At 40.5% G+C, this 17,126-nt stretch overlaps 1 protein-coding gene across 1 annotated transcript in view; it reads left to right on the plus strand.

Moving 5' to 3' along the window:
* The window catches only part of PHLPP2 (PH domain and leucine rich repeat protein phosphatase 2), a 59,327-nt gene extending 42,935 nt beyond the window's left edge, over positions 1-16,392 (plus strand). Inside the window, exons 13-19 of the mRNA XM_065925698.1 lie at positions 1,688-1,888; positions 4,479-4,641; positions 4,824-4,954; positions 6,060-6,170; positions 7,291-7,485; positions 8,863-9,094; positions 11,439-16,392. Of these exons, the coding sequence (XP_065781770.1) occupies positions 1,688-1,888; positions 4,479-4,641; positions 4,824-4,954; positions 6,060-6,170; positions 7,291-7,485; positions 8,863-9,094; positions 11,439-12,593 (2,188 nt within the window). The 3' untranslated portion in view covers positions 12,594-16,392. The remainder of the gene's footprint in view (positions 1-1,687; positions 1,889-4,478; positions 4,642-4,823; positions 4,955-6,059; positions 6,171-7,290; positions 7,486-8,862; positions 9,095-11,438) is intronic.
* Positions 16,393-17,126: the final 734 nt, after the last annotated feature.

A 17,126-nucleotide genomic window follows, 5' to 3' on the forward strand; every position in this document is an offset into this window, starting at 1 on the left:
TGCAGTGTTCTGATACAGCTTCTTTGGGCACTTTTCAGCTTTTGCCTTAGGAGAAAAGGAGGTACCACTGAAGTTAATTTAGTTTTTGCTTTTAGCGTTGCCAAGCTATCATTAAGTTAAACTCTTTATCTGCAGGCCTTTTTTACTCCCTGCTTTGAAAGCTGTGCATTTAAATGCAACATTGTTCCAAAAGTATTACTTGCTTTCTCATTGTAAATTAACAAATAGATAGTAAATCTTCCTATTTTAATACCTAATCACGTTTATTTAACACGTATGTCACCATTCAATGAAAACTAGTTTTTAATTACAGTCTTCTGCAATATGGTGAAGGCAGTATTGTCTTCAATTTAGACATGGAGAAAGCAGAGAGAAGCAGTAGTAATTAACACAAGGCTGCAGGACACATACAAAAAAGCATTTAGCCCACAAGCATCTGGCTTGTTCTTTGTTTGGCAGCTTTGTTGTTGTTAAGTCACTCAGTTGTGTCTGACTCTTTGTGACTACGTGGACTGCAGCATGCCAGGCTTTTGGCAGCTTATACATCTCTTAATGAATGATATATTTGGTTGGATTTTCCTAAAAATCTTTGGAAATTCTAAAAAATGCATGAAGGATATTTTCTCTTTGAAAAGTTTACATGGAGTCTTAGGGCAGTAACATTTGTTAGTTAGCAAGTATTTGTTAGTAATGCATTACAATGCATTTCATTTTGATGAAATCTGAATAAAATTAGTTTACAGCCTTAGAATCTGCAGTAAGGAAGTTACCTAGAGGTTGTAGCAAACTGTCAATAATATTTACTAGTATCTCTGCACAGAGAATTTGGGACATAACAAAGATATAGACACACAGTACCCTCAATAACTTAAAAGTTAACTGGACATACAGATCACACAGTTTGAGGATGACTTAGAACACATAAGTTTAATAATATATTAGCTCTTTTTATTGAGCATGTTCTATATGTACCAAACGCTGTGCTAGGCAGATTTTTAAAATCATACCATGTTTTACTTTTAAGATGGGTGAAGGTTAAAGTGAATTATAATATTCATTGTTGACAAAGGTATGAGCCAACACATTCTTTGTATCTTTCTTGTGGGAGTATAGTTTGTTATAGCCTTTCTGGAGCTGATTTTGGCAGTATATGTATAAAACTCTTAAAGATATATGTAGCCTTTGACTCCACAGCTTCTGCTCCTGAGAATGTAGCCTAAAGAAATAATTGGGTATGGGGTCAAATATATTCATTACAATGTTTGTAATAACAAACAGTTGGAAATAGCCAATATGCCCATTATTAGGGGATTGTAGAGGGATTGGCTAAATAAATGATTCTATTAAAATCAGACAAAAATTTTTCCAAAGGGTGACTTCACAGTTCACATACTTGTGAATGTGATACTCAGCAGCATCCTTTCAGTGGACATACAGACAGAAAAAATGTGAAGCTGGGTTAGAATCAAGCCAGTGCAGAAGCCCAGGAACTTAACTGGCATGAGTTGAGTAAAAGGAACTTTAACTGGATGGAGTCAAGCAGAGAAAACACCCTGGAGGAAATCATTTTGTTATCAGTTTGGGAGCATGGAAAGGCACTGTTACATACTAAGATGGCATGATGGTTTCCCCATCAGAAGGCAGCAAATAGCCATGAAGGAAATGATGGTTTGCATGTGTCTGTCAGTCTCAGATACTTGAATGCATCCGCAAATAGTCTGGAGTCTCTGCCATCTGCCTGTGCTGGGGAGGAGAGTCTGAGTGCGCTGCAGCTGCTCTACCTGACCAACAACCTCCTGACAGACCAGTGCGTGCCCGTCCTGGTGGGGCATCCGCACCTGCGCATCCTGCATCTTGCAAACAACCAGCTACAGACGTTTCCTGCAAGGTAAACAGATGCAGACTCTGATCATTTCAGACATGTAATGTGATCCCACATTTGTCAGACTACATCACAGCTCTTTTACTGGGTGCTCTTGCTCTATGTTGGCCAACTTACCGATCCCTTACTTGAATGAGGAGGTCTGTTTGTACCCTTTTGTAAGTATCATTAACCACAGAGGTTGTGGTTAAAATGTGTTTAATTCTTAGTATATAGGTTGAATGTCTGGTCTATGTCAAGACCTGTGTACATACTAGGGAGACAGTGATAATTAAGTTGCAGTCTCTGTCCTCAGGGAACTTGCATTTAAATTAGGGAAATAGATGAGTATTAGTATATTGGCAGTTGCAGTGCAGTGTAATAAATGCAGGGTGTTAAAGATATGCGCAGGTAGCTGCACTGAAGAGATGAATAGTATGTAGCCAGGCTACATTTATAAGACAAAAGAGAGACATTTGGTGTTGTCAGAGTTTTAAACAGCATCAGTGGAGAAATAAGTATCTTCCAAGATATCTTTGATTAAAATGTTTTTTTAGAAAATTTGACGCCAGAAAAATCCATGAAGGTAGTTATTAAAAATCATGTTTTCAAAACCTAAACACATATAGGAAAATAACATTTGATATAATTTGAGTGAAATTATATATATATATCATAAAATTATATCATATTTGATACAATTTGAAAACTTTCTAGTTTTGTTTTACAAATTTTCTTAGAAATAAACACGAAAAACATAGAGATTGTAATTTTTTGTGATTGTTTATAAAATATTTGGAGCTTACAGAAGACAAGTGCAATAAACTTGATTGCTTCCTTGTAAGAACTTGAGCAATAGCTTTTAAAGTGAATGCAAAGTCTTAATTTCAAGATGTGGTAGATGTCTTGAAATCCTAGCAGGTTAGTTCATTTGACCTCAAGTATGTTCAGATAAAGTGAAAATGATGCACCACTGATAAGTTATACGAGTTTATGAAACTCTTGGGAAATACCAGATGTAATACTCTTGAAACTTATGAAGTCCCCCTAATTTGATGACACCTACTGTTGGACTAGAGTAATCTGAATACAGATAATAAAACTAAATGGAATTCAAGAGCAGAATTTCAAGGAAAATGTGTGTTCTAACCTGAATTGTAAGTCTGCTGTCATCTCCTGAACAGCATTATAATTGCATGGGCATAGTCCAAGGCTTCTGTTTCCTTTGGACTGTGTTCAGAATCCAGCACAGTTCTGGGTGCCCAGTAAGAGTCTGATTGAGATACAGATGCTGTGTCTCTGTGTAAGAGAAAAGCATGAGGTTTGGACATGGGAACACCTTAAATATATATGATTAAGTTTTTTTTAAAGTTATAAAACAGTACATGTAATAAGCATCATGTTTTAATTTAAAAAAAGTAGGGTTTCATGCATTGAAAAGGACAAGAATACTCCACCAAATTGTCATCAGAGATTAAGTCTGGTCATGGGATTAAAAGTTTTTTTGTTTTTGTTTTTTTAATGTTCAGCTTTATTTTTTAATATTTTTCAGTTAGTATTACTTTTGTAGTAAGAAAACAATTTTAATTCACGGAACTTAATTATCACAAAGTATTTATCAGTAGTCTAGCAATGGAAATTATCTGTGATATATGAAAAGGGCAGATTTAATGTAAAATCTGCATATGAAAAATTTGACAGGAAATTCAGCAAAATGAAAATAACTTTTTCAGATTGGTGGTGGTACTGTGGATTTATTTTTCTTGTTTTCTAAACTTTCTGTTGTGGGCTTCCCTAGTAGACCAGTGGTAAAGAATCCACCTGCAATACAGGAGACGTGGGTTCGATCCCTGGATCGGGAAGATCTCCTGGAGAAGGAATACCCACTGTAGTGAATCTTGCCTCCAAAATCCCATGGAGAGAGGAACCTGGGAGACTACAGGCCATGCGGTCACAAAGAGTCAGACGTGACTTAGCAAGTAAACCGCAATAACAAACTTTCTGTTACAGCAGTTTATTCTCTTTACAGTTTTTTAAAATCTAGATAAAAGTGTTAGGCCCTCTGAAGCTATTCTGCTTACTGCATAGAAAGCTTGGCTTACTCCAGTGGGATAGTGTGAATGGCCTGCATCACAGCCCATGGCACGGGGTTGTATCTATGCTCAGCACTCGATAAATGTTTATGGAAGCTGGATTATGTTATGAATAACTGTGGAAATTTAAAACTGAAAGGAATCTTAGTGATAACTTAGTACAACTTTTTATTTTATAGCTAAGGATATTGATGTCCACTGACACTTATTTACCCAGTATTTTGCTACTAGTTAGTGGCAAAGCAGTACCATAATTAGTCGACTAGTTAATCCTGGGAAGAGGTTCCTGCCCCGAAGATCCAGCAGCTGCAGTAGAACCATGGGACACTCCAGCCCTCAAAGTGCACTGAGAGGGAGGCAGATGAGGCTGAGGCTCGGTGGGAACATTCATTCACCGTGGTGGCTGTTCATTCTGGCCAGTTATCAGGCCACAGGCTGGTCCCCTCTATACTCTGGCTGCTGTAGAACTTGCTTGGCAGCTGCTTGTTTAAGTACAGTATGGTATTTTGTTGTTTCTTTTTCAGCAAACTAAATAAATTGGAGCAGTTGGAGGAACTGAACCTAAGTGGTAACAAGCTTAAAACCATCCCCACGACCATTGCGAACTGCAAAAGGCTGCACACTCTGGTGGCCCACTCCAACCACATCAGTATTTTTCCGGAAATACTGCAGTTGCCTCAGATCCAGGTACTTCTGTGTGCTGTGTCCTGGGGTGATGGCTGGAGTGTGACTCCTAATAAAGTGGCAGTTTGGGATCACAGTATATTTAATTGACTCTTGGGAAGAAATGAAATTCCCTTTGAGGATATAGTAGGAGTTTGAACATTAGGGAGTTAAGAATTAACTTAATCTCTCCTTTTTCCTCTCAGTTTGTAGACCTAAGTTGCAATGACTTGACCGAAATCCTGATTCCAGAGGCTCTCCCTGCTACTTTACAAGACCTGGACCTGACTGGAAATACAAATCTGGTTCTGGAACACAAGACACTGGACACATTTAGGTAGGAAGACTTCTGAAGTTAAATCCACATGTGCCCTTACTCCCACCAGCCTTGTGTGGTTCTTCATAATGACCGTGCAGACCTCAGTTTATTAAAGCTGTAGGATGACTTAGATCATAAAGCCCCTCGGTTCTCTTCTTTGATCCAGTTTGTGTTGGGTGTTCTGTCCAGCAGTCAAGCTCAGCATCATGACTGCTGCTCAGCCACACCCCAGTACCTTTACAGGGCATGTGTGGGGCTGCATCCCACAGGCCTGCAAACGCTATACTTGCCCAGCCTCATGACCGAAGAAAGAGCCCAGAGGCGGCAACAGAGGCATCATGGTTTAAAGGGTAGGGAACCAAGGTCCTAGAGCAACAGTCCACCATGTGCGGCAGATGGCGTGCAGGACATGGTAGTATCTACTGTGGAGGGGGGAGGGCATCGGTTACTTGGGGAAACAGCAGAGGAGCACGCCCCCTCACCGTGCCTTTGATAAACTGTCATAGTAGAGATAGTTCACATCTAAAGATCAGAAAAGTCACTAGCTAGGGCTGGGTGAAGTGGTGGGAGGTCGGGGGGTGGGGTGGGGCCTTATGTATGAGTTTATGATTAGGCTTTCTGATTAAGAGGGAAGGTCAGTCAGGTGAGTGGGGTGTGAATGAGGCAGGAGTTGGTCAAGCAGGGGAGGTACAGAGAGCAAGAGAATAGCTGTATTGAGTGGTCTGATATATAGTAGGCATAGGTAATTTAGGTGGCACAGATTATATTGTGTTACATCTAAGACAGTGCAGAATCACTCATTGTACCCAGACTTCACTGTATCAAAATACTTCAACTAAGTAGACAGTTGGTTGAAACTTAAATACCTTTGTTGTGCTTAGTTTTTCATTGAAATGAATGGCATCAGTTATTACAAAATTGGCCCATGTCTTCGTCCTACCCCTTTTCTTTCTTTCTCTTCCTTCTTGGTCAGTGGGTCAGCATACTACTTTCTTAGGTCTCTCTGGAAATGAGTCTTAGTATGTCAACAGATTATTTTGTAAAAACAAATTATTGTTGGGATAGCTTTTGTAAAATAGAGACACATGTAAGGTTTAAACCTCCCTTCCTCCACTTCCCACAGCCACATCACCACCCTGAAAATTGATCAGAAACCTTTGCCAACAACTGATTCTACAGTTACATCAACCTTCTGGAGCCACGGACTGGCTGAGATGGCAGGGCAGAGAAACAAGTGAGTATCATGACCGTGAAGACAGAAAATTCTCCTGACATCTGGGAACAGATCTAATGCTGAAAGCTAGGCCATGTTGTTCTCTTGGTTTGACATAAACAAATCACAGAATGCCAACATCAGATAAGATTCCTCTGAGACCGTGATCCAGTAAGACACAACAAGATGAATGTGCACAGAACACTCACACCCCACCTCATGACTAAGATGGGTGACTGCTCCTTTCTTTATCAATCACAGCTTTGTCCCCATGCTAACCTTCTTTCCCTGTAGTTAAGATTTGTTGAGATTATCAACCATAAAATAGCACTGCTTTCTTTTTTTTTTTTTTAAACATTTTTTTCTCTCTTATTAATATGTATATTTTAAAATTTTTGGCTGCACCGTGAGGCAGGTCCCTGACTGGGGATCAAACCTGTACACCCTGCCTTAGAAGGCAGATTCTTAACCATTGGACCAATAGGGAAGTCCCAGAATAGCCCTGATTTCTGACAGCACCCAATCTAGTATGACCTCCCACTTTATTAGACTTTCCCCAAAGTGATCCAGCCAAACCCAAATCCTGTACTAGGTTTTTTCCAGTACCCACTAATATACTCCTGAGTCCCATGGTGTGCTTTCTCTTGTTGTTACATGATAAACCCAACTTGTTGAGCTACAAGTGTGGTGTACACTTTGGCAAAGTCTTTGACTGAAGGGTGTTGATAGTAGGTCTTTATCACTACTGAGAAAAAATATCTTTTTAGCCTTCTGTAACATTGCAAAGCTAATATGTACTGCTTCTGAATGTGGCTGAATTCCCCCATTTCTTATGACATCAACTCTTTTAAGATGTTGCTTACTTACCTTCTATAACACTTTTTTCATGTATAGATGGGGATTTACCACTATTCTTCTCCACTCTCAATCAGCACTTACTTTTTTATTTTTTAATTTTTTGACTGCACCACATGGCATACAAGATCTTAGTTCTCTGACCAGGGATCAAACCTGTGTTCCCTGTGTTGGAAGTGAGTCCTAACCATAGGACTGCTAGGGAATTCCCTTCCTTCTTTAAAGAAGGCTCCCTGGAGAAGAATGCTTTGCCACTGACTTTCTCTTTCTTCTGTTTCTGTGAAAGGTTATGTGTATCTGCTCTAGCTGTGGATAACTTTGCAGAGGGGGTGGGAGCTGTGTATGGCATGTTTGATGGTGACCGGAACGAGGAGCTCCCTCGCCTCCTCCAGTGTACCATGGCGGATGTGCTTTTGGAAGAGGTGCAGCAGTCAACAAATGACACAGTTTTCATGGCTAACACCTTCTTGGTATCTCACAGGTAAGCAGGTGGGTTGAATAATTTCTAACCTGGCCCTGCCTAAGCCAGAAGGTCTGGGTCTCAATTGTAAGTTCAGCAACACGGTGAGATCTTGCTTTTTGTCTCATGACCGTTCTGTCCATCAGCATGGAACATGGGGACTGTGGCTCTTTAAAGAGCCATCTGTTTTTTCTCTTGAAACCAAAGGCTGCTGAGAATCTGGAAAGCCCAGACATCATGTGTAATAGGTTGTGTATGTGTTATGTACATTTGGGGTAAGGAAGGTGGTAAGCTTCTATAAGATTCTCCTAAGGGTCAGTGACCTACAGAGGTTAAGCACTCATCAGAATCTTGTTTTTAAAATACTTATTATTGGGTATTTACCAACTAATCTCCTCGCTGAAGCCTAAGCCACTTAAAGGCAAACACCCTATAAAGCAAACTGTTGAAAATCTCTTCGCACCTAGTAGAGCATCTTGCCCGGCAGATGGGCTGCTTAAAGCTTTTGTACAACTGAGAGAGTGACCCTTTGCATAATCAAACTTCAGATGGAACAGCCTGGAGCCCAAGCTGGTTTCACCTGTCATAACACAAAGATGTTGGGAAAGAAGTCTATTTTTTAGTAATAGAATTGAGCCTAGGGACTTGGCAAAATAAAACATTTGGGAAAGGAAACTCAATTTATGAAGCACTTCCCAAGAGCTGGGCACAGTTCTAAGCATTTTCCGTACTGTATCTTTAATTTTCTAAGTAAGCCAAGGAGGTGAGTATTTTAATCGGAAAAATTTCTTGGAGCATTAACTTGCTGAAGATCTATAGCCCATAAATGGGAGAGCTGGAATCTTAAACCAGATCTTTCTAATAGCATCTGCTCTGTGCTTAGCATTGTGTACCAAGTGCTGGAGGTTGGGGGTAGATACCATGTGCATGGGAGAAATACAAGGAAAACTATGGGCCTTCCTTCTGGGAACCTACAACCCAAGTAAGTGGTTCAGAGTGTTGTTCTAGGACCAGAAGCCTCAGCATCACCAGAAACTTGTTAGAATGTAGATTACTGGGCCAACCCCTTCCCCACTGAATCAGAAACTTAACAAGCACTTCAGGTGATTCTGATTTGCTTCAGTTGGAAGCCACTGAGTTAGGTTATTGCAGATTATGATCAATCAGAAGCAGCAGAGAAAGCTGCCTCTTCATTGTCTTCTCTGCCCCCACCCTTTTGGTAAAATTTCTTAGCTAAGAATAGAAGGCAAAGCTGTCTTCACCATCATCACTTATATCAAGATGGATGAGGGTGAGGTGGGTTCATGGTCAACAGATAAACGAGGAAGCCTTGAATATGAAGGACTGCTGCTTTCTTCTAAAACTGCCGTGTTTTCATTTTCTTTTCTTTCTAAACAGGAAATTAGGAATGGCTGGCCAGAAACTAGGCTCTTCGGCTCTCCTTTGTTATATTCGTCCTGACACTGCCGATCCAACGAGTAGCTTTAGCTTGACTGTGGCTAATGTTGGCACATGCCAAGCAGTCTTGTGTCGAGGTGGGAAGCCAGTGCCACTCTCTAAAGTCTTCAGCCTGGAACAGGACCCAGAGGAGGCTCAGAGGGTGAAGGACCAAAAAGCCATCATAACAGAGGTAAATCTTACTCTCCACCAGTCACTTCTACTCCTCAAATCTAATGAATGCTATTCTACATAGAACAATGAAAGTCCATTTTCTTCCTATCAAGCCTTGTAAATTGTATTCAATCCAGATAATAGTAATAGAAGAAAATCTAATGAGCAGCTAATAACTAGCAGAAAGAAAGAGCAAATTAATTAGAAATGAAAAAGCCTAAATTGTGGTCTTTAGACTTATACCTTGCTTGTAAAATAAATGTAAATGTCCCCCTTGGTTAATTTTCATCTGGTTGCTTATTCCAAAACACAAGAAGAAAAAGTTGTATGGTTTGACATCCCTGTTCTGAAGTGCAAAGTTTCACAGTAGTTTTCCTGTTTATGGCTGAATATATTCTGGTATTGTTTGTTTGTTTGTTTGTTTAATAAAGAAGCATCAATGTTTCTAGTATTTCATAACTTTTCTCCTTTTTCAGAAGTTAGCATGGGTCTTTTGCTTTCAAAGAGACTTTAGCAATTACATGTAAACACTGTTTACTGCAAAGCAGAATTTTGTTCAGATCTTCTGCCCATAGTTAATTGTTTATTTCTTGACTGTTGAGTTCTTTGTGTATTTTGGATACAAGTCCTTATCAGAAATGTTTTGCAAATATTTTCCCAGTCTGTGGCTTGTTTTCATTCTTTTAGTAGTGTCTTTTGCAGAGCAGAAGTTTTTAGTTTAATGAAGTCCCACTTACTAATTTTCTTCCTCATGGGTCATGCTTTTGGTGGTGTATTTAAAAACTCATTGCCAAACCCAGTCACCTAGATTTTCTTCTGTGTTGTCTTCTATAAGTTTTGTCTTTTACATTTAGATCTGTGATTTATTTTGAATTAATTTTTTTTTTAGTAGGTGTAGGTTGCTCCGTGTCCAGATTTTTATTTTTGGACATGTAAATGTCCAGTTGTCCCAGCAGCAAATTGCCTTAGCTCCTTTGTCAAAGATCCGTGGACTCTTATATGTGTGGGTCCACTTCTGGGCTGTCTTGTCAGAATTTTACAATAAGTACTATCTAAAAGATTCCATCCAAGGAAGCACAAAACCAAAAATTATCCTTCTAATGTGGTTGATGCTATGAAGATTCTGGAACTATGATCTTAGGAGGGTCTTTCAGTCAGAACAAATGAAGATAAAAGATAACTTTTTATTTGATTAGTCTATTACAGAATTTAATTAATGCTGTTTAGATTTTTCTTAGGGAGTCCTAAACAAGTAGTAGGAAACATTTTTATAATTATAGACAAGTGTTGTTTGCTTGTTACTTGCTTAAGCATTGTACTTTCATTGTTTTATTTAACTTTCACAATAACCCCCATGAGAGAAGTGCTTTTATTTTTATTTCACAGATGAGGAAAATAAAATTACAAATTTTGAGAGTTTGTGACAAGTTCTGATAAATAAGAGTGCCAGAATTTTCACCCAAAGAATGACTGCAGCTATGAAATTAATATATTGAGGGCTTTGGTGGTTTTGTTTGTTTTTTTCTTAAGAAATCGGTATGAAGCATCTGGCAGATGGAACATGCCCAGCCTGCAACCAGGGTTATTCCTTTTCCTCTAAGTTTAGAATTATATCATTCTTGATATGACCCTTAGAGAGTTAAGTGAATTATGCCATGGATTTCAGACTTTCCTTTTCTAGGCCAAATAACTTCAGGGATTATTCAGTACTTTAGCTATAAAGATTCTCTTACCCAGTTAATATCTTCAGTCCCAGCTTTTAGTCCCAACTCTGCCTTTGTTATTTATTTATTTGGCTGAGCTGGGTCTTAGTTGCAGCATATGGGATCCAATTGCCTGACCAGGGATCGAATCTGGGCCCCCTGGATTGGTAGTGTGGAGTCTTAACCATTGAACCACCAGAAAAGTCCCCCAACTCTGCTTTTAAATGAGAAGTCATTTTTAGTGACCCATCTGAGTTTTGGCCCCTGCCAGAATACTAGTGATGGAGAATTAATGATAGTTTTGCTTATTATTTTCCTAACAGATGTTTCTCTATTTAAGAACATGTTAAGGCCTATACTTAATGTTATAGCAAATATCTTTTGAGATGGAGGTGCCTTTTAGCCACTTGATTTTCATTGGTTTTAACTCAGGCCTCTCAACTATTTGTGGTATAATACCTATTTGATATTCTGTCCTTTTGGAATTCTACACATTTATTTTTTGTAAATCCACTTAAAATTACACATATCCTAGGAGAAAACCATATAACATGTCAATTCTATTCTATTGTAGAGCCCTAAGTGTTGTGATCTATAAAGACATAAAATTGTGTGTCACTGTTGCTTGTTTCTCAAAGTTTGCATTCTGCTTATCTCTAGGACAACAAAGTGAATGGGGTGACTTGCTGTACCCGGCTGCTGGGCTGTACATACCTCTACCCTTGGATCCTCCCCAAGCCCCACATATCTTCCACTCCACTCACCATTCAGGATGAGCTGCTGATTCTGGGAAACAAAGCATTGTGGGAACACTTGTCATATACAGAAGCGGTCAACGCAGTACGCCATGTGCAAGACCCATTAGCAGCTGCCAAGAAGCTGTGCACATTAGCCCAGAGCTATGGTTGTCAGGACAATGTGGGGGCGATGGTGGTTTATTTAAACATTGGTGAGGAAGGCTGTACTTGTGAAATGAATGGGCTCACGCTGCCAGGTCCTATGGGATTTGCTTCAACCGCCATCATCAAGGACCCGCCCAAGCCGACCACTCCTTCCTCCAGCAGTGGTATTGCCTCTGAGTTCAGTAGCGAGATGTCCACTTCAGAGGTGAGCAGCGAGGTGGGGTCCACTGCTTCTGATGAACATAACACTGTTGGCCTGGATGCTGGCTTACTTCCGAGGCCAGAGAGGCGCTGCAGTCTCCACCCAGCGCCTACCTCGGGGGTGTTCCAGCGCCAGCCCTCTTGTGCGACTTTCTCAAGTAACCAGTCTGACAATGGCCTGGACAGTGATGATGACCAGCCGGTAGAAGGGGTCATAACAAACGGCAGCAAAGTGGAAGTAGAAGTAGATATCCACTGCTGTCGGGGGAGGGATCTTCAGAACTCACCCACCCTTCCAGAGAATTCTCCTGCTCCATGCCCCGAGGACCGTGCTAGAGGATCGCTATTTGGGATCCGAAGACAGAACAGTGTGAATAGTGGCATCCTCCTGCCAGTGAGCAAAGACCGGACGGAGTTACAGAAGTCTCCCTCCACTTCCTGTCTCTATGGAAAGAAGCTTTCCAATGGCTCCATCGTACCCCTGGAAGACAGCCTGAACCTCATCGAGGTGGCCACTGAAGCACCCAAAAAGAAGACTGGCTATTTTGCTGCCCCCACTCAGCTGGAGCCAGAGGACCAGTTTGTCATACCTCATGACCTAGAAGAAGAAGTGAAGGAACAAATGAAACACCATCAGGAAAGCAGGCATGAGCCTGAGCCCAGTGAAGAGGATCGGACCGAGCTTTCGGAGGAGTTTGACACGGCGCTGTAGTCCTCCCCCAGGGGCCATGGCATCGCACAAGGCTGCATGGTGTAGGGTAGGGGACCCTGCCAGGGGCGTTCTGCCTCTGTATCTCTAAACCACAGATGAGAGGAGGCTGGATCTCGGAGGTGGAAATGGTGAGAGCTGTCAGGGTCTTGCTCTGGATAAGCTAGTCAACACCATCAGTGTTAAGTTTCACATTTAACCTGCATCGGGATCCCCAGGGTTCCTGGGGAGCAGGCAGGCATTACTCTGCATCAGTCCTACCACCTGCCATTAACCCTTTCTCTCCTAGGATAATTTTGAGAATTTGCCTGCCTGGGCAGGAAAGGGACTATTTCTGTGGAGGAAGATTGGTTCCTTTTACTGATTGCTGCTGATGGATCCCTGCGACAGAGAAATCACCTTCTATCTCAACCTGATGGGATGTGATGTGACTAGTCACATGGCTTTTCCTTCTTCTCTACGAGAATACAGCCTATTGAAACGATGTTTATTGGAAATGTAGAACCAATCAAACAGATAACTTATGTTTGTGATGTAATGAGAGCACTTTCCACTGACTGTGAACTTTTTATTTTCAAATCTGCACTCGAGCCAATCTTCTTAGAGGCAGCCCAGATCCTTTGTCCATAGGCAGGATGATCATCGGGTTTTGGGGCCAGCTGTGAGGGTACGAGGAAGGGCCCTGGGAAATGGACTGTTGGATGTCAGACTGTGAAAGTTCCTGAGAAACAGGGGAGTAGTTCTTCTTTGGGGGATGAAGATGGGGAAGGGGTGAGGAACAAGACTACTTCCCCCAAGTCACAAAAAGAGAATAACTGCTAGGAATCTCCCGGAAGATCACAAGAGAAGCATTTGGGGATTGGCATCTTTCCATAACATGAGGTGGAGATGGCAGTCAGCCTCCTAGTACGCAGGGCCAAGGCTGCTGCTGCTGCTCACATCCAAGTAAACTTGAGTTACAGCAGACGACTCTGAACAGACTGAGGCTGAATGAGAACAGATGGATGGATGGAGCTTCCAGTTAGACAAGTTCCTTCTCTCATTCTCGAGCCTAGAGATGGTTTTCTAGAATGTTAGGAGTGAGCTGAAGTTTCAACTTTTAATGGTTAACAGAGTCTTCTGAAAATGCTTATCCACCTCACATGGCTTCACAGTACTGGGCTCAATTTCTGAAAAACTTGATTGAGAAAATCCTAAGCTTACAGAAAACCTGGTTTACTGATTTTTTTTTTTTTTTTTTGCACATCCCATGTAAGCCTAGCAAAATGCAGTTCCTTCTGTATTTCTGTTCCATTGCCTTTTCCTACAAAGTTTTGACATTGCTTAATTTTACCCAGTGGGGAATGTGCTTTGAATTTTTAGAATACTTTGACAATTAAAAAGAAAATAGAGTAGAATCATTTTTAATCTGTTTCATGAGACATGAAAGGTTAAAGATAGGGTTGATCTATACATACATATGTTGGGGGTTTTATTTTGCTGAAGCAGTAGTAGAAAACCAGATGACCTCTCCACAGATAGTTAGGTATCCTCATCTTCTCAGAGGCCTGTACCCATGTGTATGTGTCAGTGGGGTACACACTCTTGGAAGATTCCATACCAATGAGTGTCTGGTGTTCAGCCTCTCTAAGATATGAATTTGAGTCCCCAAATTGTCAGGAACACTTTTTTCTGTGTCAAACTACTTGTTAGCTACTGAAAAATTTTAGAACTCAGGTCTTGATTTGAAGTGGGGATCATAATATGGTTCATACAAAGTTCAGGTGCTGTAAGAAAGATGGGAACAATAGTGTATTGCCGTCTTATTTTTTTATGGGAACATGGGGGGGGGGGAATGAAGGAAAAATGAAAATGAAGGGAAAACCCAAGATGATAGTGATGAAAATTATTTTGGGATGAAACCACTTTAATAGTCTTTTTAAAATTGTCCTTTATCTGTGAACTGTTTCTTGTCTGTTTCCCACCCTACGCTAATTGGAACCACTACAAAGCCCAGTTATGAAACTGCTTAACTAAAAGTAAATGTATTTACTTTTTAATCAGAAGAACCTTCAAATTCCCAGTGTTCTTTTATGTTTATGTCCCAGGTTTATGTTCAGGAAACATTAGGTTGTATGAAAATATAGGCTGTACCAAAACTGATTGCTCTTTTTTTGGTAACTTCCTTTGATTCATTTCCCTCTATAATTACTATTTGTTAAAACAGAGGATGAAAAGGCCATAGCCCATCACCAAAAATACACAGAACCCTCTTGACCTATGAAGTCATTTACAGTTCCCGTGTGAGCTGATTAGGTTGTCAGGTGGTAAAAGCCAGTAATCTGTCTCCAGGTGAATGTAATCTGCTTCCTAGGACTTTACCCAGAGGACGCGTTCCCCAGGTGGGCAGAGGCCCATTGATCTCTAGCCCAGAGTCTGCACGATTCTCAGGTCACTGTGTGTACCTCCCATTTAATGGAGTTGTTTAAGAGAGTTTCTGAAAGAATGTTACTCCTGCTTATGGGAGCAGTCCAGGAGTCCCATGGAAGAAAGAAAACTATACAAGTCTTGGCAGCCATGGTATTTTTATTCTTATCCAGATGGATTGGAAATGTATTTGAAAATTTGAATGCTAGTATGTCATAAAGCTACCGTGATACCATAGAGTCATTGAATTATTACTCCTCATTCAAGTGAGGGCTTTCTTATACTACTGTAGAGTGTATGTGCAATAAGTTGATGAATTCATTTTCCTGATGTATAGAAGAGCCAACACGAGCAGCTTGGTAATCATTGGGTGCTATTTTAATTGTTTGAAGCGAGTGCTATTTTCTAGGAGATGGAGCCAGTTAGGTTTGGCTGATCTGCTGAATATCAGATGATGCCATTCTTTCCATGTCAGCTCTCAGCAAAAGCAGGTACTTGGAAGCCACAGGCTCCCCTCTGTCTACTCAATAATCACTAATGAAGAGACCTCCACAAGGGAGCACTTGGCGGTTGTCGATAAACATACCAATTATTAAATAGTCTCCAAGCCATTCAGTGATGTCTGCAGCATCACTCTAGAACTGTCTTGTGTCACTTTTTTACTTCCCTCTGGGCGGGGCTTCTCAGACTCCCCCGTTCATGGAGGCAAGTTAATCTTTCTCTCCAGTTAGTGACTTTTGCCCCATAGTTGGGTAAGCACTTCCTACACTGAGAAAAGCAGCTACAGTAAATCCTGCTCTGTTTCCCTCATTTGGTGATGATTCAATCACACATAAGCTCCTTGTATTCTAAATTTCATGCACTTCTCCCAGACGCTATAGGGTTTTCTCTCACTGTTGCCAGTGGAGGTCATCCAGACAGTGAGTTCATATCTTATGGTTTTGTGCAATCATTGTCGTATTGTAGTCCTAAGACTCATTATAGTGTATTTTTGATATTTTTGAAATGTGTTAAATTTTTTAATTCAATAATATGAGCCAGAGCATGTTGCAGCAAATCTATTGTTTGTATAAAAATAAAAATAACGATAACAATAATAATAAATAAAATAAAATGGAATATCTTTTTCATGGCTTTGTTTTAAAATGGAATACCTGTTATTTTATAAGTACTTTATTTTAGCATGAAACTGTAATTTTCTCTAAATTGTATGTAGAATTAGTTTCTTAACCAAAAGCACCTTTAGGATTTTTCTGCTTTTTCTTGCTTTAGGGGAAGATAAGTGAAATCACATTCCATGACAAATATGAAGCTATGAGTTAAGGCAAGAATAAATATTTTTGATCACCTTTTAAGCTGAAATAGCAATAAAGATTTTTTACACTAAGAAATATTATATTCTGACTTGGTTTATATGTTTAAATAAATCCCAAAGACAAGAAGCATGGTCCTTATTTCCATGCAGGTTATTAGCTGATGAAAGGGAACTCAACTTGGGAATAATCTACAGCTCCTCTTAAACCACAGAGCTACCAAGGATACAGAGGAACTAAATGGATAATCTGGCCATCATGTCTGCCCTAATGGCTTTGGTGTTAGACTTTAAGGCAGTGGGTTTTGGCTCACAGTGCCTCTGATCTAGGTAAGCCTCTAAATTGTTCCCCTCTCCTCTCCCTATTGGTTGTCTTCCATAATTTCTGGATGTCCAAGCAAGATTAGCTACCTTTCACTCCAAATAAAGGCCCAGTTGAAATAATTTTGCAAGTTTCCTCCTCATTTAGCAGAATTTAGCACACCTCCAATGTGCCGGGCCCAATGCCGCCATCTGCTTTCATACCTTGGTTCCATGACACACACACACACACACACACACACACACACACACACCTATCCCAGGGTGGCATGACTACTTCATGTGATATAATTTCCCTGGCACATCAAACACCACAAGAGCACGAGTCACTCGGAACATGTTTCAGTGTGTGATCCACGGGGGTCTGAGTTTTGCCTCAGCTACTTAAAAAAGATGTAACTTTAGGCAAGTTCATGTCCCCAAGGCATAGTTTTTTCCCTTGATTGTTAAGTGGAAATGAGTCTCATCAGCTATGAGTTAAAATGAGATGATGCCAA

Source organism: Muntiacus reevesi, chromosome 2, assembly GCF_963930625.1.
Source record: "Muntiacus reevesi chromosome 2, mMunRee1.1, whole genome shotgun sequence".
NCBI classification, from domain to species: domain Eukaryota; kingdom Metazoa; phylum Chordata; class Mammalia; order Artiodactyla; family Cervidae; genus Muntiacus; species Muntiacus reevesi.